The sequence below is a fragment of the Tamandua tetradactyla genome, chromosome 1 (genome assembly GCF_023851605.1).
Source record: "Tamandua tetradactyla isolate mTamTet1 chromosome 1, mTamTet1.pri, whole genome shotgun sequence".
In the NCBI taxonomy this organism is placed as follows: Eukaryota; Metazoa; Chordata; class Mammalia; order Pilosa; family Myrmecophagidae; genus Tamandua; species Tamandua tetradactyla.
The window spans coordinates 116,838,885-116,863,365 of record NC_135327.1 but is presented as its reverse complement, the minus strand read 5'-3'; the positions used below and the strand labels follow the sequence as shown (position 1 = coordinate 116,863,365).

Below are 24,481 nucleotides of genomic sequence, written 5' to 3'. Positions count from 1 at the left end.
ATGTAAATCTTAGTAATTCAAATATAGTAGTATAGCAAAAGAAACCTAAGTATATATCATTTGTTTCACAAAAGTACAGATGATTCAACGTTAGGAAACGTATTAATTTAGTTTGTTGCATTAGAAAGTCAAAGTAGAAGGAAAAAGTACAGTTTCTAGATGCTGAAATAACACTTGATAAAACTCAGTATTCATTTTTGATTAACAAATAAGTTCTTATTAAACTAAAAGTAGTACGCTTCCTTATGTAACTAACCACAAATGTAGTGAAACCCTGGCAATAAAATATTGGAAACATTACATAAATAAGTCACAGATGTCTGTAATTATTAATATTATTTACATATGTATTGTATACTAAGAAAATCAAAGTGAATGAACTAAACTATTAAAACTATTAAGATAACTAAAATGTAAAACACTGACAATATCTAGTATTGATAAGTATCTTGAACAGCTAGAATGTTTTACAAATTGCGTGAGAATGCACTTTGGAAAGCAGCTTGGCATTTTCTTAAAGTTAAACATACATCTACCTACATACAAAAAGAAAGTCTACTCTTATCTATCCAGTAGAAATGAAGACATATGTCCACAGAAAGACTTATACATGAATGTTGATAGAGAGATTATTTATTAAAACTAAAAGAAATGAAAATAACCAAATAACCATCAACTGGTGAATGGATAAAAAATAAAATGATTTATCTATACAATAGAATACTACTCAGCAAGTTGTAAAAAGGAATGAACTGCTAATACATGCAGCATGGTTGAATCTCAAAATATCATACTAAATGAAAGAAGCCAGGAACAAAAGGCTACATACTGTATGATTCATTATATTACAATCTAGAAAAGACAGAATTATAGAGACAGAAACGGTTAGGCAAATATTGTCTGTAAAGAGGCTCGGGCATTTTTGGGGATTGTGATTGTATTAATAATTGCATGACTATTTTAAACAAAGCTTACTGAACTTCACGTTTAAAATGGGAGGATTTGACTGAAATGGTGGAATAGTAGCACATAACAGACTCTGGGATCTGTTCTGTAACTACTTGTTGAAGTGTGCTTTGAAAATTACTGCTTTTTTTCTTTCTTTGCTTTGTGTATATGTTACATTTTACAACAAAAAAGTTAAATAAAATGGGAGGATTTGGAAGGTACACTGGTAATTCAGTGGTAAAATTCTCGCCTGCCATGCAGAAGGCCAAGGTTTGATTTTTTGGTCTATGCACACACACACACAAAAGCATTCACAAATGTCACTGCAATTACGGAATATTCACATGAAGAAAGAATGAAATGTGACCCCCACTACACAGCATACAAAAAGAAGGGAAGGATTTTATTGTATACAACTTAAATCTCAGCATAGTAGTAAAACAAATATGTAACTGACTGTCCATTTCAAGTGAAAATATACCTTCCCTTTTCTTCTTAGTGTGGTAGAATTAACATATTATTCTTACCCTGTTTATCTCAAGCACTTTTTCTAAAAGCCCAGTATACTTATACTGAATCCATTGACTCATTGACTTTAAAAAAAAATAAAAAGACTTTGACACTTGTTCCAATTTAGATTGACTTTTTTAGCATCATGGCTATGCTGTAAAAAATTATCTGTTGCCTATCCATACTGAAATATTTGTAAGTGAAATACGAAGTTTAAAATGTGCTTTAAAATATCCTAGCCAAAAAAAAAAAGGTTTAGGTGAAACAAGTTTAGCAAATATTGATAATTATTGAAACTAGATAAGGAGAACATAAGATTTTATTTTGCTGTTGTAATTATGTTTATGTTTGGAATTTTCCATAGTAGAAAGGGAAAATGAAAATTGAATGATATTATTAAAATAAATATATAAAACTCAGTAGTTTTTTCTTTTACTAGCAATAACAAGTTAGGAAATTTTATGAAAAATATGAAATGCCTAGAATTAAAAGAAATATATAAACTATAAGACTATTGATGAAAGGAAGCATTAAAGAGAACTGTTATGAATTGAATTGCGTTGCACCAAAGATATATTTAAGTATTAACTCTTAGTCTCATAAATGTGACCCTGTATGTCAAATAATATCTTTGAAGATGTTATTATATAAAATGAGGCAAAATTGGATCAAGGTGGGTCCTAATCCAGTACGACTGGTGTCCTGATAAGGAAAGGAAATTTCGACAGACAGAAGAAGGGAGATGTCGGGAGAAGGGAGAAGAGAAGGAAGGAAGGGACAAAGATGGAGAGAGAGGACAGCCATGAAATGGGGGCAGGGATTAAATTAAGCCACAGAATGCCATTGCTTGCTGGCAAACCACCATCAGAACCTTGTAGACTTGAGCGGGAGAGTGGCTCTGTTAACACCTTGGTTTTGGACTTCTAACCTGCAGAACTGTGAAGGAATAACTTTCTGTTGTTTAAAACCACCCTGTTTGTGGTACTTTTTATATGGAAACCCTAGGAAACTAAGACAGAAACATAACTGAGAAGTCTTAACACATTCATGGATGGGAAGACTCGATATTTATCAAATACCAATTTATCCCAAATTAATGTACAAATTGAGTTCCAGTGGAAATTCAAAAGGAATTATTTTCATTACTTTCAAAGCTGTTTCCAAAATTCAGATGGAAAAATAGGGCCCATTAATAGAGACAGAAATTTGAAAAGACATTCCCTGCAATATACTAAATTGAGCTATAAAATTATAACGTTTAAAGCCTAGCTTTGGTATAGGGTTTATCAAATATCAACTCAAGGAAATCAAATATAGAATTCATATTAAAGAAATGTTGGGCATTTGGATTATTATGTAGGGAAAAATACTAAGGCCCATACTTCACAGAAAAATAAATCATGATAGATAAACTATTTAAATGTGAAAAATAAAGCCAAAGTACTAAAGAAAAATATTTTACTAAAAGAAACAGCAAATGTATAACACAGAGTTAAAACTTTAATATGAAAAAATCTCTTAGGCATTAATAAGACAAAGAACATGAATTTATATTTTACTTAAGATGTCAGAAATAACTTCATTTATTTCAGATTTAGGATTTACCATGCTCTTTAGTTCTTGATTTCTTTGACCACTAGTAATCTGACACCACTTTCTTTTTTGCTTTGTAGGCTACTGGATCAAGATCAGTCACTATGCCACTGTCAAATATATCAGTGCCAAAATCATCTGTTTCACGTGTGCCCTGCAATGTAGAAGGAATAAGTCCTGAACTAGAAAAGGTGTTCATTAAAGAAAATAATGGAAAAGAGGAAGTTACCAAGGTAAGGTTACATGAAATGTTTACATTCTTTTTTCTCTAATATTGTGAACTCCACTCAGTGGGTATGAGGATTTATTCATAGCTTTTTATACATCCTCCATGTGTGTGTCTATAAACTAGTAAGTACTGAATCTTTGTATGAATGAACTATAATTTATTTTATTATCCCCTATTGATAGACCTTTAGATTGTTTCCAGTTTTTGTCATCACAAGTAGTACTTTAGAAAACATTGTGTACTATTGTAAATAAATTTTTAGCAATGAAATTGTTAGATAAAAACATTTATTTTGATAGATATTGCCTACACTCCCAAAAGGTTGCTCCATTTTACTTCCATTGTGTATTTCATGTCATATTTTAATTTTATGTCTATTAATGCCTTTGAAAATTGCTCCATCTCTTATTTACCCTTAAACTGTTTGCTTTATCCATCAAGTAAAGTTTGAGAACAGTAATGTAAGGAAGTGAAATTGGTCTGTTTTTGGGGGGGATGAGATAATAATTCACATACTACTGATTCCTTAAGAATTTCAAAGCAAAACTATAATAAAATATAAATATTGCTAACATACCTCTGATTTCAAATGAGGCATATTCTTTTTTCATAATTATTCTGGTGTAATCTACAAACTGTAATAATGTATCAGTGGTAGTAATACTAGATAACCTCTTTCCAAACCTTTGTATTTCCCATTTCTATTTCATGTAAAAATATTGATTTCTAAAACCTGTTTTGTCCTAATTGTTTTCCCTTTCCCCTCCAACAAAACAAAATTTGGTGAAGGGAATTGATGTATCATTAAGTTATAGATTAAGAAATGGTAATACATAGAGATTGTGTTTATCAGATTGGTCGTGAATGAAAGACAACTTAAATTCTTCAACTTTTTTTTAGCAACAAACTGGTACATTATTTATTGATTAACATTACTTTTATCAAAGTAACATTTTTTTCAGAGTTTGGATAAAGTAAATTAATATACTTTGCTTTCTCTCTTACATTGGAAAGTTTTACTTTTAAAAATCTGGTTACGAATGAATTGATATTTAAATAATTGAGTATTCTCTTTATAGTATGATAATTATCAGGTTACCAATTGTTTTGGTTTAGCATCATTGAATAGGTAAATGAAGTTATGATCAAAGGTTTTCACCCTTCACTTAACTTGTTCGTTCCTTATAGAAAAAATTTGATACACTTCAAATCTTGCCTAATTTCACCTACTCCATTTTTCCTTTGACAGTATGTCTGTCTGAGAACTCTGAAATGACAAAACTCAGAGTAAAGGCAGTATACACATAAAATAGTGAAAATGCATTGTAAATAAACTCTGTGAATGTGTATTATTTTTTACAGTATTTCAGTCTTGTTTATATATTAAAATTTTTTGTTTAATTTTTTTTCCCCATGGGCAGGAATCGAACCCGGGTCTCCGGTATGGCAGGCAAGAATTGTGCCACTGTGCCACTGTGGCCTGCCCTTGTTTAATTATTTAAGAAAGAATTTATTATGTAGAATTTTGTTGACCTCACTTTGTTAGTACACAAATGAAGAAAGTGCAGTAAGATCTATTTCTACAGTGGAAGCAGAGTGTAGAGAATCCAGTGTGGTGGGAACTCTCTGCTGCCTCTTAATTAGCGATGTCACCAGGAGCTTTAAACCACAGATTCCTTATTCGTAAAGGAAAGGCACTGTACTACTGCTCTCTGAGGTCCCCTCTCAAGACCAAAATACATGATTCTGTGGTTATATTTCCTTTCCTTTATAAGTCTTATTTATTTATTTTTTTTGTTTTAGAACTAAACAATATTCTGAGTCATCCTACATTGAATATCAGGTTGGTAGAATTGTTCTTAGTTAGGTTAATATTCTCCACTGAGTACTAACAGGATAAATCTTTCCTAATTAGAAAGTTTGGGTAGTTTGCAAAGGAAATAAGAAAATACAGTTTCTAGCCTCTAAAAAGTTAAAATAGGAAAGGACGAACAAACAGAAACATCTATATCTAGTGACTATAAGATTTCACTTTTCTTACTAGCAGGTCAAAGTAATTTCTTGAGCACTTCGGTTAATTCATTTATCAAATGTTTACTGAATGTCTGCTGTGTGCCAGGCATAGTAGTGCTAAGCATTAGAGATTCCGTGTTAAAAAAGAAGCTCCTGTCCTTGAGGAGTTTAATGGTAGATGCTAACCTAGGAATACATATAGAAAGCTATGGAATGTTTACACAAATAATTCAACCTCGATATTTTAAAAACCTTTAGGGATTTGAAAGAAATGTGTAGTTTGATAAAGGTAGCATGCTGAAATTAACTTCAGACCCAAATGTGGTATCTTTGCCTATTATCTGAAGAATTAAATATGGTGGTGATAGTGGTGGAATATGAAGTAGAAGGAAATAACATTTGCTTTTAAAATATCAAATGGGATGTATGCACTGTCAGTTACATGTTTAATGGTGTTCCTCTTATAGCCTTTGGACATACCAGATGGTCGAAGAGCTCCCCTCCCTGCTCATTACCGGAGCAGTAGTACTCGCAGCATCGACACTCAGACTCCCTCTGTCCAGGAGCGGAGCAGTAGCTGCAGCAGCCATTCACCCTGTGTCTCCCCGTTTTGTCCCCCGGAATCCCAGGATGGCAGCCCTTGCTCAACTGAAGATTTACTCTATGATCGTGATAAAGGTGAGAATAAAACCGTCCACTTAGAGAGTTTGTTGTAGGGCTTTGCTCATCATACTTTTTTTGTCTTAGACCATTACATCATTTTTTTTTCCTTTTATTTGATGGTGGGATTGTAGAAGATAGTCAATTTAGGTTTGTTTTTTCATTGGCTTTATGTACCCCCTTTTTTGTGACTCTCACAAACATCTTCCATAAATGTGTCAGAAGCACAGCGCATAGTTCTAACAGCTAATGAAAGCTATAAAATGGAGTTGTACAGCTTCACATCATATAACACACGTCTTTTCCTTGGAACTATCCAGAGCTATTGATGGTAATAGTAGAGTTTATATTTCTAATGCCTAAAGGTAGATTTTGAGATCAGATTGATTTTGTAGGAAATAATTTCTAAAAACTCTATTGGAAGATTGAATGTATTTTTAACCAAGTTGATAAAGTTTAGTAAGTATCTACAAGACATGAGAGATTATATTACGGACTGATGACTGATAACTAGCACCAATAGGAGGGAGAACCTCTGGGGTTTCTTGTTGCCTGTCAAATCCAAACTATCTCCCCATGTTCTCCTGTCTTTTTGTTAGGTACTTTGCCATGCTCACTCTTCTTTTGGTTTCTGGCTTCCTCAGACCTAGCTGCAGAAGGCAAAGTAGAATGTCCAGTTTCCACCTTCCTAGCTGGGTTAAGAAAACACTTAACCTATTTTTACAACACATTTACTGCTTCTCACCATAGAGAAATAGATTGTAGGCAAAAAAAAATTTTAACATACAAAAACTAAAGTTTACAGAATCTTACAGGATTTTTATGCTCCTTGTCCCCCCCCACACACATTTGTTTTATTCAAACATTATTGTATGTAGAGTCTCTATGTCTTAAATGCTTGGACCAGTGAACTTTTACATATCTATGCATAGATGTAACTACTAGCTAGATCAAGATACATAGAATATTTTTATCATCCCAGAAAACTTCCTCAGGCCCCTTTCCAGACAGTACCCGTCCCCTTCCAGTTTGGAAGTAACCACGGTTCTGACTTCCATCACCATAATTTAGTTTTTTTCTGTTCTCTGTTCTTGGAATTCACTCATCATTATGTCTGACTCTTGAGGTGGAAAACAGAAGCTACTTTGAACTTTGTACTTTGCTTTTATTTCTGTGGCTCGATTGCAAGTCCTCCCCTTTCCTTTGCTCTTTCATTATTGAAGGTTTTGTGGACATCCTTCCTTCATTACAGATGGATTGAATGCAATACCTTAGGCATCTCTTTGCCTCAGGTGGCGAGTCTCCATTTCTTACATCAGACTAGGAAAGCTTTCACTGAAGCACCCTAACAGAGCAAACACCTTTACTTCCTTATAACTATAGTGATTTTACTTTGGATATTTCGTGATAAACAAGAACACACCTTGCTTCTAATAGAAGTGTTTTGTTTGTTTTAAAGGTAAATGGATATGTTAAATAATAGTAACAAGTTGTTTTAGGCCACACCAGAAGTAGTGGTGAAACAGCTCTCTGATCAGTTCCAAAACCCACATTCTTTGTTATTCTGTAAAGGATAAATACAGTTCAGGTTGGCTGCTTTTTCTACTCATTAGCACTTGCAGTGTGATTAAAATGAAAAGTGAAGAATAGCAGTTCTGTTGAAACTATACAATTAATTCTGGATTTTTTGTTTTCTTCTCCCTAAGCTTAATAATGTGGGTAATTGAGAGATACTGAACCAAAAATGTATTGGAAAGATGATGGAAGAATTCCATTTGGGTTGACTGATTGTAAGATGCCTTCAAGACTTCCAAGTAACTATCCATAAATGTAGATAAATATATGGTTTCTGCAGTTTGGAAGAGAGTCCTCACTTAGATCATAAGTCTAAAAGAGTATATATGTAATATCATTTTTCCTGAAGATTTAAAATCTATTTTTTTATGAGAAGGCATATTCATGTCATTATCCTGCCAAGATCTTTTGTGGAAAACTTATAACATGAAAGCTTAGTGCAGCATCTGCTTGAGACTACATAGGAATGGATTCAAATCCAGTAAAATTTTTGGTATAAAACCTGCAGTAATTCTCAAGGATTCAGTAAATGGTAGCATCTGCTCTAATACCATCATTATTATCACCTGGTGGCTCCCCAGTGTCTTTAGGGAAAATGCTATATACCTTTCATCTATGATGTTGCCCCAACCTCCTTAGCTGACATAATTTCTGCCAGTGATATAATAATCTGAATTCTGACCATTTCTTAGACAGATTATAACTTTTCCTAATAAGACTTTGTTTTTATATATTTATTTTCCTCTATGACCTTTTATTCTTCCTTACTAGACAACCACCTGTGTAACAGAAATGTCTTTGCTTTCTTCTCTTCCTCTTGGGTATTATTTAAAATATATAAAATAAGAACACTGATCCAGATAATCTCCAAAGGCAATAGCTCCTTCCCTAATAGTTCAAGAAAAATTTTTGTCTGTAAAATAAGGTGATAATTCCTCCTTGTATTGTTATTAGAGTTAAATGAGCTAATGTAATGAAGTGCTTAATACAATCCTTGGTACTAGTAAACAGATAATGGAGTAGATATTACTAATAGTGGTTTTTAGAATCTCTTTAGAAATTATGAATATGGAAGAGACCTCAGATTCACTTGACATTTTTCTGTTTACTGCGAGACTATCAGTTTAGCTGAATTTGGGAATTAAAACCTCGTGACATCAGTTTCTTAACATATGTACCATATCTGGATTAGAGGCATTACTTTCTGATTAAGATCAAGTTGATGTTACTCTTCCCTGGAAAAATGTGTGGCCTTAATTATAATGTGAAGTTTCTATTTCTCAAACAAAATAACTGCCGTCTTCGTGAAGAGAAAATTAAAATAGCATTAACCCATCTTATGTGTGTGTATGTGTCTGTATATACATATACACACACATTTTAGAATTGGGAGTAGACCTTAATGTATTTCAACTGAGTTTAAACTTCTAGTTTATTTAAGAAGCATTTGTTGAGCATCAACTCTAAGTCAGCACTGTACTAAAGAGTAGAGAAATATGTGATATCTGCCTTTAGGGAATTAATACTCTAATAGGGAGTGGTGGGCATGTAAACAAGTAAATACCTTGTTATACAGTATGTTCAGAAAATGAACAAAGGAGAGAGTTGGAAATTGTACAATTTCTGGAACTTATATATGTATGTCATTAAAACTGTAGAATAGTCTCTGAGTCATTACTTCTCTATGTGAAGCCAAATTCTGTTGTTGTTTTTTCAAGATCTTAAAATGTGCATTTCCCTACACTGAAACATAATTTTGTCTTTGGTTCTTTATATATATATTTTTTCCAGTAAGAAGAAATAGATTTCCAGCAGGTTTGCATCAACTATGAAAACATAATGAATATTGTAATTTCTAGTCATCTGTGACAGATTTAAAATGCCTACGTGTCCTGTAGTTTCTGTCAAGAAATTTGTTCTGTGGGAGAGTAGCTAGTTCAGGCATCCCTAGGAGCTTAGATGGCATGCACAGGAGCAAGGGAGGAACAACCATGGTGAATATATGCTCTAAAGAGACGTGTGCTAGTAGACTGATTATTTTTTAGTACTCATCTGTTATAACTTATCTTTTCCCCAGTGTTGCTAACATTCTTCCTGTGTATTCCTCACATCTAGACTCCATGAATCATTGTCTGATTTGAGACCTATAAAATAATTTTAAATGATTAGCATATTTGTTTTTCTTTGACTATTAAATATAGTCAAATGTTGTGATGCCAGGACAAAAACACTTTGACTGTTGAGGAAAGTCCAGCTCTTGAAAACTGTTTTCAGTTTTGGGGTGGTTTTTTTTTTGGCAGGTTTTTCCAGTGATCTGAAGATTGAAGGCAGCAGCCTAGTCTCATGTGTAAAGTTGCCAGGCCAACTAACCTAATAACAGCCACAATTCCTACATCATGGTTTGTGCAGAGAACTGAGAGATCCAGGGAAAGGGCTCTCATCTTAACATCCTCATATAAAAGCCTAAATTATGGGCGGGCCGCGGTGGCTCAGCGGGCAAAGTGCTTGCCTGCTATGCCGGAGGACCTCGGTTCGATTCCCGGCCCCAGCCCATGTAACAAAAACGGAGAAACAGAATACAAGAAAATGTTTAAAGATGTTTCCCTTTCTTCCTTCCTTCCTTCCTTCTATCCTTCCTTCCTTCTCTCTGTCTTTCCTTTAAAAAAAAAAAAAAAAAGCCTAAATTATTTTAATTTCTTGTTCCTAAAATACAAGGGAAGAAAAATACTCATTTATATAGTAGATATGGCAGTGTTGAAATATTAGTTCTTTTAGCATCTCTAACTTGTGTTCCTTGATGGTAACTAAACTGGTTTCGAGCAAGTCACAAAATCTCTACTTCAGTCTGCCACTTACTGATCTCTGGCATAATTCATTTAGGCAGTTGTTATAAAATTCTGCTTTTTGCAAGGTATTGTGGGAACGTTTTTGTGATCATGAAGTAAACGAAACTGTTTTACTCAGGCCAACTACCAAGTGTTGTATTCCAGGAGTCTGTAAATTGGTTACTTGGAACTTAAGTCATATTTTCCCATAGGAACAATGTATGCTATGTAGATGGAGTTTCCTAAGGCCAATGTATACAAAGTTTTTTTAGCTCATGCTGTGATTTAACTCATAAATATTGATAACACTTAACTTTGGGTGTTAGGATTGAGCAGCCCTTGACCCAGGAGAGAAAAAGAAAAGTATTACTTTGTCTTTTCAGAATCTAGAACTCATCCTAGGCAGACTTTTGAAATAGACTGTTTCTTTCATCTTCTTATTCCTTTGTATATATATTATATATGTATATATATATATATATATATATATATATATGTGTGTGTATATATATATATATTTTTTTTTTTTGCATGATATGCTCCAGGAATTGAACCTGGCTCTCTAGCTCCTTCATACTTTTTAACCCTATTTGTATTCATCTCTAGGACTCTATTTCTTAATCTTTTTTTTTGACCTTCGTCCTGTGCTTTAATCATCTATCTTCTAAGATGCCTAATCATGATGATATGTTTCTTTTAGTCACTGCATCTTTAAAATACTGTTCTAGAGCCTGGATCTGTTTATTTAACAAAAAATTCCTCATTTGGTTTTAAGATGCTTGTTATCCTAGAAGAACTTCTTGGTGGTACATTTACAAAGAGTATAGAGATGTTCCACCACAGGGGTCATCCTGTAGGTCAAAACTTACTTTCTCTAGAATTATGTCTCTGAGGTCATCTTCCCTGTTTCTCTTTTTCAATATAGTATCTAAACTTACAAAGATTTCCAGTGTCTGCCAGCACGTAATAAGCACCTAGTAAATGCCCTTTCCCCTTTTCTGAAATTTTCACAATTGTGCCAGTGGCAGATGCTATGGTAGCTTGTCATGGATGAGTTGTTTTTCATAATTTGAAACTGTACAATTTAGTTCTAGTTTTTATAGCCCAGAATCTAGAATATAAGCAAACAAAAATGTTTAAATATGCCTGTGTATACATTTCATGTAATCTCCTTTATCAGGATGTAAGCCCCAGCAGGAGGAGGTAACTTTATTTCAACTTCGTTGCTGTTTTCAGCTCCTACAGTAGTGCATAGCATAAAGCAGTGGTTTGGAAAGACTGATTTTAGTACTTCTTTTAAGACCTTTTTTCATGATCTGTCCATTTTTTAAGGATATATTTTTATAGCTGCGTGCTTTTTCTCTAAGTTGTTAAATTATATGTGTTAGGCTTTTGAATGTTTAGGAAGAGTGTGATACTCCTGTAAACGCACACACACACGCACACATACACACAGTAAAGAGTAACCACACCAAGACTGTACTGATTCAGTGTTAAACCTTTAGTGGGAAAGAAGTAATAAAGTTCAAACTTCCTGGAAAGGAAATGACTTTAGTAAAACGTATCTCCCCTTCTCCTTTTCCCAATTGGTAATGCTGGTAACAGAGTTAAGCTCTGGTCATGACTGGGGAAAAAATAATAGGGCATCCTCTAGCTCACCTGTTATCCTTTGTGTTCCTCTAAGAAAAAATATCAAAGCATAGAGGCCATTGCTTACATTGTATCTTCCTGTGATACTAAGTAGAAGGCAGACCCAAGCTGTTAGCTTGAGCAGTAAACCTTTAATTAGATGCATAGAATGTTAGAGTGAAAGGATTTTGATCATCTAGTCACCTCCTTATATTTCTAATGTGGACACTAAAGTTGAGATAGATCAAAACTTAGTGAAGTAGATGCATGGCGTAATGAACTCTGGCTCTGGATCAGCCTTGGGTTTGAGTCCCTGCTCTGCGACTTACTAATTATGTGTCCTTAAGCCAGTTATTCTATCTCTCTGTATCTCAATGTTTTCATCTGTAAATTGGAACTGATAATGGTCGCTGCCTCATAGGATTGTTATGAAGATTAAATATGCTTAGTATCTCCTGTAATCTTACTATAATCCTATGGGTAGATGATGCTGTCATTATTTTAAGGATGAGGAAACTGAGGCTTAGAGAAAATCAGTAGCTTTTCCCAATTCTGTGACACCAGATGCCAGCAAAGATCTTCTATAGGAACGTCATACTACATCTTGCTGCCTTCACAGAAAGAATAGTCTTTATACAAGCATTCAACTGTGAAAAGGCCCAATGTGTGGATAACAGTAAGAAAATGTGTAGCTAGAGCATATGTGGTGAACAGTGGGGAGTTGAAGGCAATGAGGTAGTAAGGCCAGTAAGGCCCAATAAGGGGCCCTGCTTATTGTAGGCCTGCTAAGAGAAATGAAGAGCCAAACAAAGATATTTTGTCAGCTAACCAGCATGACCAGCTTTATTTTTAAAGAATACAACTCAGGTAGAACTATGGAAGTAGAGTTAGCAGGAGGGCAAGGTAAGATACTATTTTAATAGTCTAGGCTTAACTTTTTTATTGTATATTCCCGTCAGCACTTTCAAATCTATACTTCTAAAATAAATTCCTATAGTTCTAAATTATATATGTATATAATTCAACTCACAAATTAAATGTGTGTTAGTAAAGCATACTTTCTTATTTTGACAGATAAAAAGCCAATATGTAGAGAAGTTCTAATATTTCCTTCCTGCCTTTCTGTAGATTGTTTTGCACACCTCTCTCGAGATCACAGCTGTAGGGCAAAGATGAGGAGGGGTAATAGGGTAGAGGAATTGGATGAGAGAGTTTGAGGAAGAATTCACAGCACATCATGGCTAATTAGATGTATTAGATGAGAGAGGAGAAAGAGGGACAGATGACAAAGTTCTAGCTTGGTAGATATAGAAACAGTTACCACCATTAACAGGATGAGGAATAACAGAGAAGTAACAGGCTTGAAGATGAATATAATAAGTTTAAAGTTTGATGCTGATTTCTGCCTTAAGATGTTATAATTTCCCTTTAGCAAGAATGAAAACAGAAAGGAAATACTGAATTTCATCTAATGCACAGACAACATTTATAGGATTTTTGCTTCACCTTCTATTTTTCACATTGCTAATATGCAGTCAGTGTTTTTATTTTAGTGGGGGGAGGATTGGGAGGGGAGTGCAGTGCATGGTACGGGAATCGAACCCGGGTCTCCCTCATGGAAGGCGAGCATTCTACCACTGAACCACCTATGCACCCAGTAAATGTTTTTGAGTGAGTATTTAAAATTAAATGGAAAACTTTTCAATTCAGTGTTCAGATAAGCATTTTTTTTTCTTGTAGGATAATTCAGGAGCAATTTAATGTAAATAACGGGTTTCATTCAGTTCTTTCATAACTGATACCCTTGAAAATTTTTCATCTAAAAATCTTGTTAAAATAAGATTGTATCAAATTGAAATCCTTAAATATATTACTTTTCAAGATATAAAATGTTCTGTATACTCTGCAGTTTATTTTCAGTTTTGTTTTGCCCTTGTGACTTACGTGTATGAAAGGCATGGTTTCAATCTATAAATTTGAGGACACTCTTCAATTAGATGATTTGCTTTCATTTTTAGCTATAATGTCAGACTGTGAATGAGCATTATCATATCAACAACTATAAGATTTGGAGACAATAAATTGTTCTGTACATCAGGTTTGTGTTTGTAGGAGAGAAGCATTATACTGACTGTGCATACACAAAAAGAGAAGCACCTGTACTTGATGTTTAAATTATCAATTCAGTAAATTCTTATGATGGAACAGTAACTGATTAAAATATAAAATAAAGCAAAACATCTCTCACATGTGACAAATACCTAATTAATTGGCCTAACATTTTGACTGTAAATCAAGTCCCATTTATCAAAAAACAAATTTGAATTTCAAAAATATAAGTACTAAAAGTTACAGTGTTATTTTTTTCCTCTTTATCCGTTATTGAATTCTCATCTAGAGGCAATCTTAGCTATAGCTGATGTATTATTTTATTAATATTCTGTAATGTTCTCATAAAAGGTTAACTATGAAATTTTAGAGAAACTTTAGAGACTATTTGTAAAAACCAAATGTGTTGGTTAGTTCATAGTTTGGTCTTGGAATTAACTGACAATCCAGGCTTTTTCAGTAATGTTATCTGTTTCCAAAAGTTTGTTTCCAAGAAATGCTATACAGTTGTGTTCCTCCTGATTTCATTAGGCCATCAAACCACATGACAGCTGATAATTTCATTTCCTGATGCAAAAGAAATCATTTTACACTAGAATGGTAATTCTGTTTAAGTCCTATTTTAGTTCATCATATCTGTGATCTAACTTTCTTGGATAACTTTTAATTATGCTCTTAGTCATTGATGATAGCATTGGTTGAAAACACTATGTTAATTTTCCCAAGTTATTCTAGCTGGAATAAGAATTACCTTCTATTTGTTATCTTTTCACTGACTGTAAAAATGTTTTTCTCTGCACAGTAATGTATAGACTTGGTGTACTTTAGGCATTGATTTTAATTTCAGATTTGATAAATCTCTATATACTAAAAGATATCATCATGAACTGGCAGTCACAAAATCTGGAGAAACTGATCCTGAAAATATTAGAGCTAGAAACAAAGTTTTCCTCCCAGCCAGAAACAAAATCTTTTTCTGTGTAACTCTGAATAGAGTTAGAGTGTACAGATCTATTTTAAAAGACATTCTGTTACTCTCTCCTTCCAAGAGAACTTGGGATATGCATATATTTACTGTATGTTTCACCATTTTTAACTTTCAAATTAGGAAAGTTTCTGCTGTTTCTGCTATTATAATACTATTTATTGAGAGATTTCGTTGTTTGAGGCACTATCCTAATCCTTTTATACTTGTTTTTCGCAGCTATTACATCAGTAATCATTCTAGTTTTACAGATGAAAAATCAAGCTGCTACATCATGCAGCCAGCTAGGCTTAGGTAAATGTCAGGTGGCCTGACTCCAAACCAGTGTTCTTAATCTCTTCACAACTGGTTCTCAATTTTTGGGCTGTATTTCAGAAGCACTTGGGAGTTTACCAGCATCCTCCCCTGACTAGTCAGAACCTCTTAGGGGTGAGGTCTGGAAATTGGTGTTAATAAAACACCTTCTGATGCATCTAGTATGAAGCCAGAGTTAAGAACCACTGCTCTGTAATTATATTGCTTGTTTTAGAATTAATTTAACTTAATTTGGTAAAGTAATCTGATAGTATGAAATAAAGAACATCTAAAGACTGTAGGGCTAGAATGGAACTATGGTAAAAATTTTACATATCTGTTACATCAATCAACCTTTATATATATATGATTTTTTTAATGCTGAAATCATGAGCCACAAAACTTAATAAACCAGATATAATGAAGGAAAAATTTAGAAAATTCTGTAACTATAAAAGTACAAGTAGTTTTACATTAGAGAATGTCATTTCTATATGGAATTCCAAATCTCAGTAATAACTGTTCTAATTTTTAAAAACTTCATTAACATGTGTCTAAAAATATTTGAGAAGTTACTAGTATTTTAATGTTAAACATGATTTCTATACATAACCAAGAACTAAAATAATAAAATACCTAATAAAATGTTTCCATACTCTTGATTTTTAGTATTGGGTAGTTCTCATAAATATAGATGAAACTATTGTGAATACAGAAAGATAGGTAATTAATCATATTCATTGCTTTTAATTTTATTAATTGACATTGGTTAAGCTATTATAAGAACATAAATTAACATTTAACTTAATCTCAATTATGTTTCTAGTTATTACCCTACATTGTTTTCCTATGGGATAAATTAATGAGAAAACATGCTAATGACCAAAAAGAACTGAATTAAAATTACCATGAGATTTTTCATCTTGACTCTCCTAAGAAGGCATTCTCACCTCATATTTATAATGTTCTTTTAATGAATTGTGATTATTGAATTCAACATAGGATTCTGACCGATTAGACATCTGTATGAATGAAATGAGTAGGATAGCTTGGTCACATAAATTGTTTTTAAAGTATGCCACTTCACAAAGCAAAAAAAAATATTTTGGGAGTATTCCTTCTTTGTACGTTAGAGCCATTTTTTTTTTAAATCACATAATTTTAGAGTTAGGAGTGACTATTCCTTTAATCAAATGGAAGCCCAGAAAAGCATTTGTGTTCAACTATACAAATATTAACAGTTAAAACCAGAGACTAAGGCGGGCCACAGTGGCTCAGCAGGCAGAGTTCTTGCCTGCCATGCCGGAGACCCGGGTTCAATTCCCGGTGCCTACTCATGCAAAAAATCAAACAAAAACCAGAGACTAGGTTCTCCATTCCCTGTTCATCTTTGCACTCTACCAGGTTTCTTATACACTTACCTGAAGTAAACACTCAAATTTTAGCAAGTCTTCGTTCATAGTTTCAAAATATTTTTTCTTTCAAGCTTTGTCATTTCAGACCACCAATTATGCATTTTTAAACAGAAAGCTGAATAATTTTTATTGAAAAGGCAGAGAAGATATATTTCTTTGTTTAGCATTAATCTATCCTCCCCCCCCCCCCCAAAGAGCAAGAAGTTTAAGTGGATGAAATTCTAAAACACATTTAAAGCCTCTGAAATTAGAACATTTTTAAGAAGGAAAAAAATTAATTTATGATTGACTATTGTTAATGGGAAGATAATCAGTTTCGCAGATTAGCCAACTCACAGCTAGCTTTCAACACTGGGAAAATCCTTTGAAGACATAAATATAAGTTGTGAAAGAAATAATGTGGTATGCCTAATGATGCAGGAAGAAATAGAACACAGGAGACTATGAATGTGGCAAGGTGACACTATCCATGTGTTACAGTGTGGATCCTTGACTGCTGACACACACCCCTACTGATGGCATAAAAGGCTCGTTAAAGGTAGAAAGCCCATTGTTTTGGGCTATGTAACCATGTGGGCTGTATTGTCACCAGCAGTAATCTCCATGGAGGCATCACATGCCTTATCTACTTACTTACTTGTATTCTTGATCTCATTTATTTCTTTTGCATGCTTGTTGCTGGTTGGATGGTAAAATGAGGCAAAGCTGTGTTTTTGGTATTACACCAAGTTCAAAGCCTCATTCTCACCAGTCTTTGAATGTAGACCAGTCTTTGTGGTCTAACCTAACTCAAGTAAAGAGTAGCAAACTCAGACCTCTAATCAGGCTTGTGGAGTTTTGCATCATACTGAAAGATAAAATCGTATTTCCCTTCTTCCCTCCCATTTGTTTAAGCAAGTTGCAAGATAAATGTTGACTTTAACAAGAAAATCCTCAATACCGAATGGATTTTGAAGAAGTGCAACTTAATTCTAAGACTTAATTCCTTCCAAGAGACTGTTCTATTAAATAATCTGTTGAGACATGAGTAACAATAGTAATGAAGAAATTATATAGTGTTCCAGCTCTCCTAAGAGTGTGGCCTTATTATTTTGCAGGCAGTGATTTCTCAGCAGAGGTAGAGTCATATTCATTTATAAGCATAGATCTGCATACCCAAGACTAACAGATGTGCTTTGAATTGTTCACAAGACACGCTATTAGTGCGCCTCAGGGTTTAATTCTATATTTTAAGTATGCATTATACTACATTAATGATGACAAACTATTCCTATCACTTTGTTTCTCAATGTTGGACTGTGTTCTATACTCTAAAGCAACTTATCAAAATTTTGACACATTATTAAGTTACTAATACCATCTTTCTAAATATATGAAAATAATACATGTCAATAGATCATGTGCTTATTAGTATGTTAATAGTGGGGATAGTTTTAGTAAGTCAGAATGTGTTTAAATAGGACTATTGTATTTATACAAATATGTTACTGACTTTACAACTTGGCATCTTACAAAGATTTGAATTTCCAAAATCCTTTGCCAGGTAGGAAAAGGGAGGAATTGAATATAGGTTTTTTTAATAGCTTTTCATGAATAGCCTATTTTTCTTGTTGGTCATAAATTTGAAGAAAACAAGCTTTTGGATTTCTCAATGTCGTTCAAAGAGTAGCAGAAACATGAAACTGTTCAGAGGCAGCTCTTAAGTGTAAACATTTTGAAGGCAAAACTTTTAAGCAGATTTCATTTTGGGGAGATGGAAAAAGACATTATGTGTCATAACCCTGTTTTTTTCCCTGCACACACATTATTCATGGTGTTTAATAACGGTACCTTTTCTGTTAAGAACTTTTGTAATGAAGTTTATTCCGCATACTAAAATTTTCAATTAATTTGATTGAACAGTGAACAGATATAAAGAACCCTGTATTTTTGTAATATCTTGTTATTCTTCTGCACAATTTCTACATATTATCACATTCATTTACATTTTTGAAATATGTAATAAATACTGTATTTTCAGAAAGGATTACAGCTCTGCTTTATTCAGAGCACAGTTTTCTGGATCATAATATCCTCCTTTTATGTTCTGTGGCATCGTAGATTTCTGTTGCATTGAAGCTTTTATGCAGAAAAAAAATACTACACTAAGGTATTAGAAATAGCTTAGCAATGAAAGAAGCTCTGTGGTGGTATAAGCCAAGGGACAGTAGTGGATCAGTTGTTCAAAAGGCTGCTTGTTTGGAAATCAAATTTAATTTTGAAAGAGCTTTCAATCACTAGTTAATATAACTGCTTTAAATTTACAGACAGTGGGAGTAGCTCACCGTTACCCAAGTATGCTTCATCTCCCAAACCAAACAACAGCTACATGTTCAAACGGGAGCCCCCAGAGGGATGTGAGCGAGTGAAGGTCTTTGAGGAAATGGCGTAAGTAATGTCTTTTCTATCAGCCAGGATCTGCAAAGCTGTAAAGCTTTTCACTGAGACCAGTTGATGACAGTTGAATCAGCTGCTCTATGCAGCTGATAATGTGTTTCAAAAGCAAATACTCAAAGAGTACTGAATAGGCAAAGAGATCTTATTGAAGGAGAATTGTAGTCTGTATACTGGAAATATAAGTCAGTATGACTTATATTTGGAAATTAATCTTTACCACCTAAAAGGTCAATTTTAAATCATTGAGAATTTTCCTTGCAAGAACTCTGTTAACTTAGATGGCTAATAAAAAAAAAAACACTTGGTAGCAAAGTTAACATACATGTGTGGCTAGCCTAGTAACAGTGATTGATTCCACAGCAAGAGGATGTCTTCCCCCACAGACACGTCTAGCATGTGTATTTTTCATTGAATTCAGACTTTGTATTCACAGGTTTTTGTTTTGTTTTGTTTTTGTTTTTGTTTTGTTTTTGGCATTTCTAAATAAATTAGAAATTAATGAAAAGAGGTTCATGCTGTAAACATGTTACAGAATAGCTCAGAAAAAGCCTATGTGCTGCTCTTGGACTCATTTATCCCTTTGTCCCAGTGTGGGTGCCTAGTGGAGGTTGCTATCCTTCTGCAACTGAGTAGGGGACAGAGACTGGTCTTGCAGGAGTTGATGGCTTTACTCCTGAGAATGTGAGGAGAGGTGGAGCCTTGGAGCCTGCTCTGTTAGGCTGACTGGCGCTTGATGAGACTACTGAATTTTTTTTTTTTAATCTATGTTAATAGAAATACATATAGAGATGCAGAAAGAGGAGAAAATACTTAAAACTAAATACTTGATGGGCTAATTTTTCCCCCAGTATAATTTTTTTCTCCGCAGAAAAGGTAATCCTAACCTTGTATAACCCTCAATTATGGAAGAGATTTTGAACCATCTGTACATGGTTGAAAGCAAACTAATGATCTCTGCAGAAATGTATTATGTGCCCAGTCCTTTTGGAAATCCTTTTGTTTCAAAAACTACTTCAGTGCTGTGTACATTAATAGTCTGCCAGCTGACTTGTGCTATGGAAGATGTTTACCCCTTTGTACACTTAACCCCATTCCCTGCCATTCACATTTAAACTGTTTTATAGAACTCCAGTTAATTCAGAAAGTGCTTAACTTTGTAATGATTGTAACCCTAATTTTGTTTTATGGTTTTAGGTCTCGTCAGCCTATCTCAGCCCCTCTCTTTTCATGTCCTGACAAAAACAAGGTTAATTTCATCCCAACCGGATCAGCTTTCTGTCCTGTAAAACTTCTAGGCCCTCTATTACCTGCCTCTGACCTGATGCTCAAGAACTCTCCTAACTCAGGCCAGAGCTCAGCTCTGGCCACTCTGACCGTTGAGCAGCTCTCATCCCGGGTTTCCTTTACATCTCTTTCCAATGACACCAGCACAGTGGGTCCCATAGACGTCTCTACCCAACAGCCATCCCAGCAGCAGCAGCTTCTGCAGGAACTGCAGGCTGAAGAGCACATCTCTCCTCAGAACTACGTGATCATCTAAAGCAAAGGGGGAGCCGGCCTCTACCCTGTGTTCCATGGATTAGGAACTAGATCTCAGACATCTATCTGCATGGAGTGATAAACTTTCTGAACAGCACCACCACCAACAGAATACTTATCAGCATCATAAAATATCTCTTAACTCTGGTCTTGGCAGGGATGGAACTCCTATTGAGCAGTTTTTGTGGAAAGCAGTAATGCTTGCAAAGTATGTGTCATTCAGCATTGTAAGTGGAGACTATGCATTTCATAGTATGTTTGACAGATTAGTACTGTGTCCTGTGTTTTGTTCCAAATTCTTCAGTATAAATAAGCTCTATTTCAAAAAGTTGCCTGTCTATATAGAAAATGTCTTGCTGTGTTTTGTCCTATGGAAAATACTGTACTTCAGGATTATGTTTACAATTGATCCAGGTGTTTGTTTCTAACTTCTGTAATACATACAATGCAAAAAAAAAAAAAAACGGCCACAGCAGTTGCACAGTGCCCACCCTTATGGCCTAGCTTCAGGTACTTCAGTTGAAGTCTAAACTCAGGTAACTTGGAATGTATATCATATTTGGGATATTAAATATTTCACAGCTAAAAAGCTAAAGAGGGAACATCACTCTTTTGCCTTTCCTTATTTTATGCATTTCCCTTTTCTCATTACATTCCGCATTTTTGGAATAAGAAGTGCATTCAACCCTAGGAGAACGATAATCCTGGACATGGGTGAACATGAGGAGAACCAGCAAATCTGTGGTGTGTGACATCACTTTGTCATGTGGTTACAAGTAAAACAACTGTTGGATTCACTGTTTCAACATTTGTAAATGTGGCTTTTTTGAAAGTTCAGGTGTTGCTCAGACTGTTACAATGTCGCAAATGAAATGTTCAGTACTAGGCTGTACATATACATTCCACATTGTATGTGATGAATTTTAAAGACAATGTGTATAATTTAAAAACAATTGAAGTTTCATAGGGATGATTGAGGGTTTTTGTTTTGTTTTATGTTGGCCATTTGGGTCATGACATATCTTACTGTTTTAGCTAAAGACATATTAATGTTTAGTTTCTCTTTGGAAATTGTTTAATTTACTAGTTAAAAAAACAAAATGCTTTACAAAGTTTTGTTTTCTCAAACAGTTTAAGTGCATGAGCTGTATTCATGTGTAAACAAACCATAGTTGGGTCTCAGAAGTAATGCAATGTTAGTAAGCAGGCTACTTGGTGAATTACAAAAGTAGTAGTCTGAAGTTGTTTCATATAAGCCTCTCAATACCATCATGAGTAGTTCTGATAAACTTTTGGACGTGCAAAGTAGAGCATAATTCCAAGTAGACAGCCTTGAATTTGCAGACTTAAGTTCTCAACAAAGTGTAGAGAAAACCCTAGATATTCCTGTTTGGACAGTAGGAGAACCCAACTTTCAGATATTGTTTTCTCCAGCACAAAGAAGCATATCCAAGCGCAAAGGAAGCTTTTGTCATTTTATTCCATTGCTTTCAATTCAGTAAAACCTAGAATTGTTTCATTTGCACCTAAATTGTATGGAACAATTTTTTTTTAAGAATTAGGGAAATGTGCCTACAGTTACAGGAGCATTTCAGTTCCTTTCAGTCATTCCTAGATTTTCATTTTGTTTATTTTCTAAGGAAGTCAAAGAAGTGTAAGACGATAGAGAAGAAAGCAACACCATTGATTTTTTTTAAAAGAAACGGATATGTGTGTGTGTATATATTTGTGTTGTGTGTGTATGTTCTGTGTATTATTTTGTCATGATCCCAATTCTCTTCTTTCCACCAAAGTTTGCAGTAATCGCTCCTGAAGGTGCATTCTAGCTCCTTTAAATTAGTCAGTGTTATATTGTAGGAGACTGTCATGGAGAAAAGGACTCAGTTTACTTTTTGCCATTTTCACAGGGGAACCTTTTAAACAATCTTTTCAGCAGCATACACCTTTAACCCTAATAATCTCAGGCCTTGATGAAAATACTATATTTTGTAGATTATGGTTAAAGGGAGAAAAATACTAGTTCCGTAAGATAAATATGAGCTCCATTTAACTTCTGATATCTGGTTTAGCATTACATAATGTGTTGATCTTGTGCTCTGCTTTTGTCCAAATAAGATGCAAATAGTATCAATATCTATTTCAGGAAAAAGGACTGAATATGCTTTTTTGGTGATGAAATCTAATATACGATATTTATAGTGATGTGCTTTTTTTCTCACGAGAAGCTAAATATTAATTGTGTTGTACATTTGTTCTTAGCATATATTGAAGTTTTGAACCAAATGTGTTAAAGCTTATGCTTTGCCATGTAAATTTCACAGAAGTTGTTGAGCTCAAATATATCCTACATTCAGCTGTAGAAATTTGTCAAAAATTGTTTAAATTTTGTATATAGTTGTACTGTTTAATTATAGCCACTGTGCTGAACAGTATTCGAGTTACCATACAATATGGCTTTACACAAGGAAATGTGTGGCTTTTGTTTTGTATTTTTTCAGTATAGAGGTATCTGTGTCTTATTTAAATAAAGTTATTAGTAAAACTGGAATAGTTTCCATGTATTTTTGGAAAGAATGAGGTTGCTAGTGCATTACCTGACAGATGAATTCAGCTCGGGTTATGGCAGTATTCAGCGTGCATAGAATCCCAGACCTGCATCCTTGGGGCTGTAGGGTGTCTAATTGGATCAGCTTCCTACAGCCTTGCTTTCCTCTTGACTTTTAATTTACTCATTTTCCATTGCAAAGTAAGAAGCTAGATGTCTAAAGTTCCAAGTCTTTGTTCTGTTCACAGATATGAGCACCTTAAATAAAGAAAATGTCCCCACTACAATATTATATACCTAAGAATTATTTATGGAAATCAGTGTTTAAAGTTTAGTGGAATCACATCAGGGAAAGTTGTATATTTCTTGTAAAGAGAGTTGAAGTAATAAAACTTTATTTTTTTACCCTTTTTATTTCTATTTAGATTCAAACTAATAGGGGGAAAAGCTTTACAAAACAAAGGAGGGTTACTACTATGCCCGTTTAATCCAAATAGGATCGAGGTAGGCTGTATGGTGGCACAAAAGCAAAACAAACCACTTTGAGAAATAATTGGCCAGCAGAGTGCCCTTCATTCCTAAAGCATGTCTCATCAAAGAGCTTGATAAGATTTGAACTTAAAAATAGTAGTTGTGTTTTGTGCTCACAAAAATAATATATTACTTTTTAATGGTGGCAGTTATCAGCTGCCTATTTGAGGATAATATATAATTTAGGCAGAAAATTGCCCTATACAATTAAAAATTCCATTGCAAATGGATATGAAGGAAAAGTGGAATTGTCAGCCCGATTTCTGCTTGACTCCATTGTATAGTATAATAAACTTGCTATCAATGGCCCTGAGAAATAAGTCAGTATTTACAAAAATAAACCCAAGGAACAAGAAGGGGTGGGAGGCCTAAGAACTTTAATGTTAATCTTTACACTAGCTAGAAATAATACCTTGAGGTTTATTTATAAATATTGCAAAATGAATGATAACACCCCACCTCACCCCACAGCATTTACAGAAATAGCAAAATTTTCTGGAATGTCTGCCTACCAGAGTAGAATCATTTTATTCTGGTAGACTAAATTGTGTACTGGGGAATTTGTGCTTTTTTTTTTTCCTGAAAATTTCTTTGATAATTTCAAATTTCTAGGATAATTACAAAAATAATACAAAGCCCATGCAG

At 34.1% G+C, this 24,481-nt stretch overlaps 1 protein-coding gene across 3 annotated transcripts in view; it reads left to right on the top strand.

Annotated features, from left to right (window-relative positions):
* The window catches only part of GLCCI1 (glucocorticoid induced 1), a 109,135-nt gene extending 85,827 nt beyond the window's left edge, over window positions 1-23,308 (top strand). For all 3 annotated transcript variants that reach the window (XM_077122941.1, XM_077122930.1, XM_077122952.1), the window contains exons 5-8: window positions 3,132-3,284; window positions 5,761-5,971; window positions 19,092-19,212; window positions 20,416-23,308. In XM_077122941.1, coding sequence (XP_076979056.1) covers window positions 3,132-3,284; window positions 5,761-5,971; window positions 19,092-19,212; window positions 20,416-20,761 — 831 coding nt within the window. In that variant the 3' untranslated portion in view covers window positions 20,762-23,308. The remainder of the gene's footprint in view (window positions 1-3,131; window positions 3,285-5,760; window positions 5,972-19,091; window positions 19,213-20,415) is intronic.
* The last annotated feature ends 1,173 nt before the right edge of the window (window positions 23,309-24,481 follow it).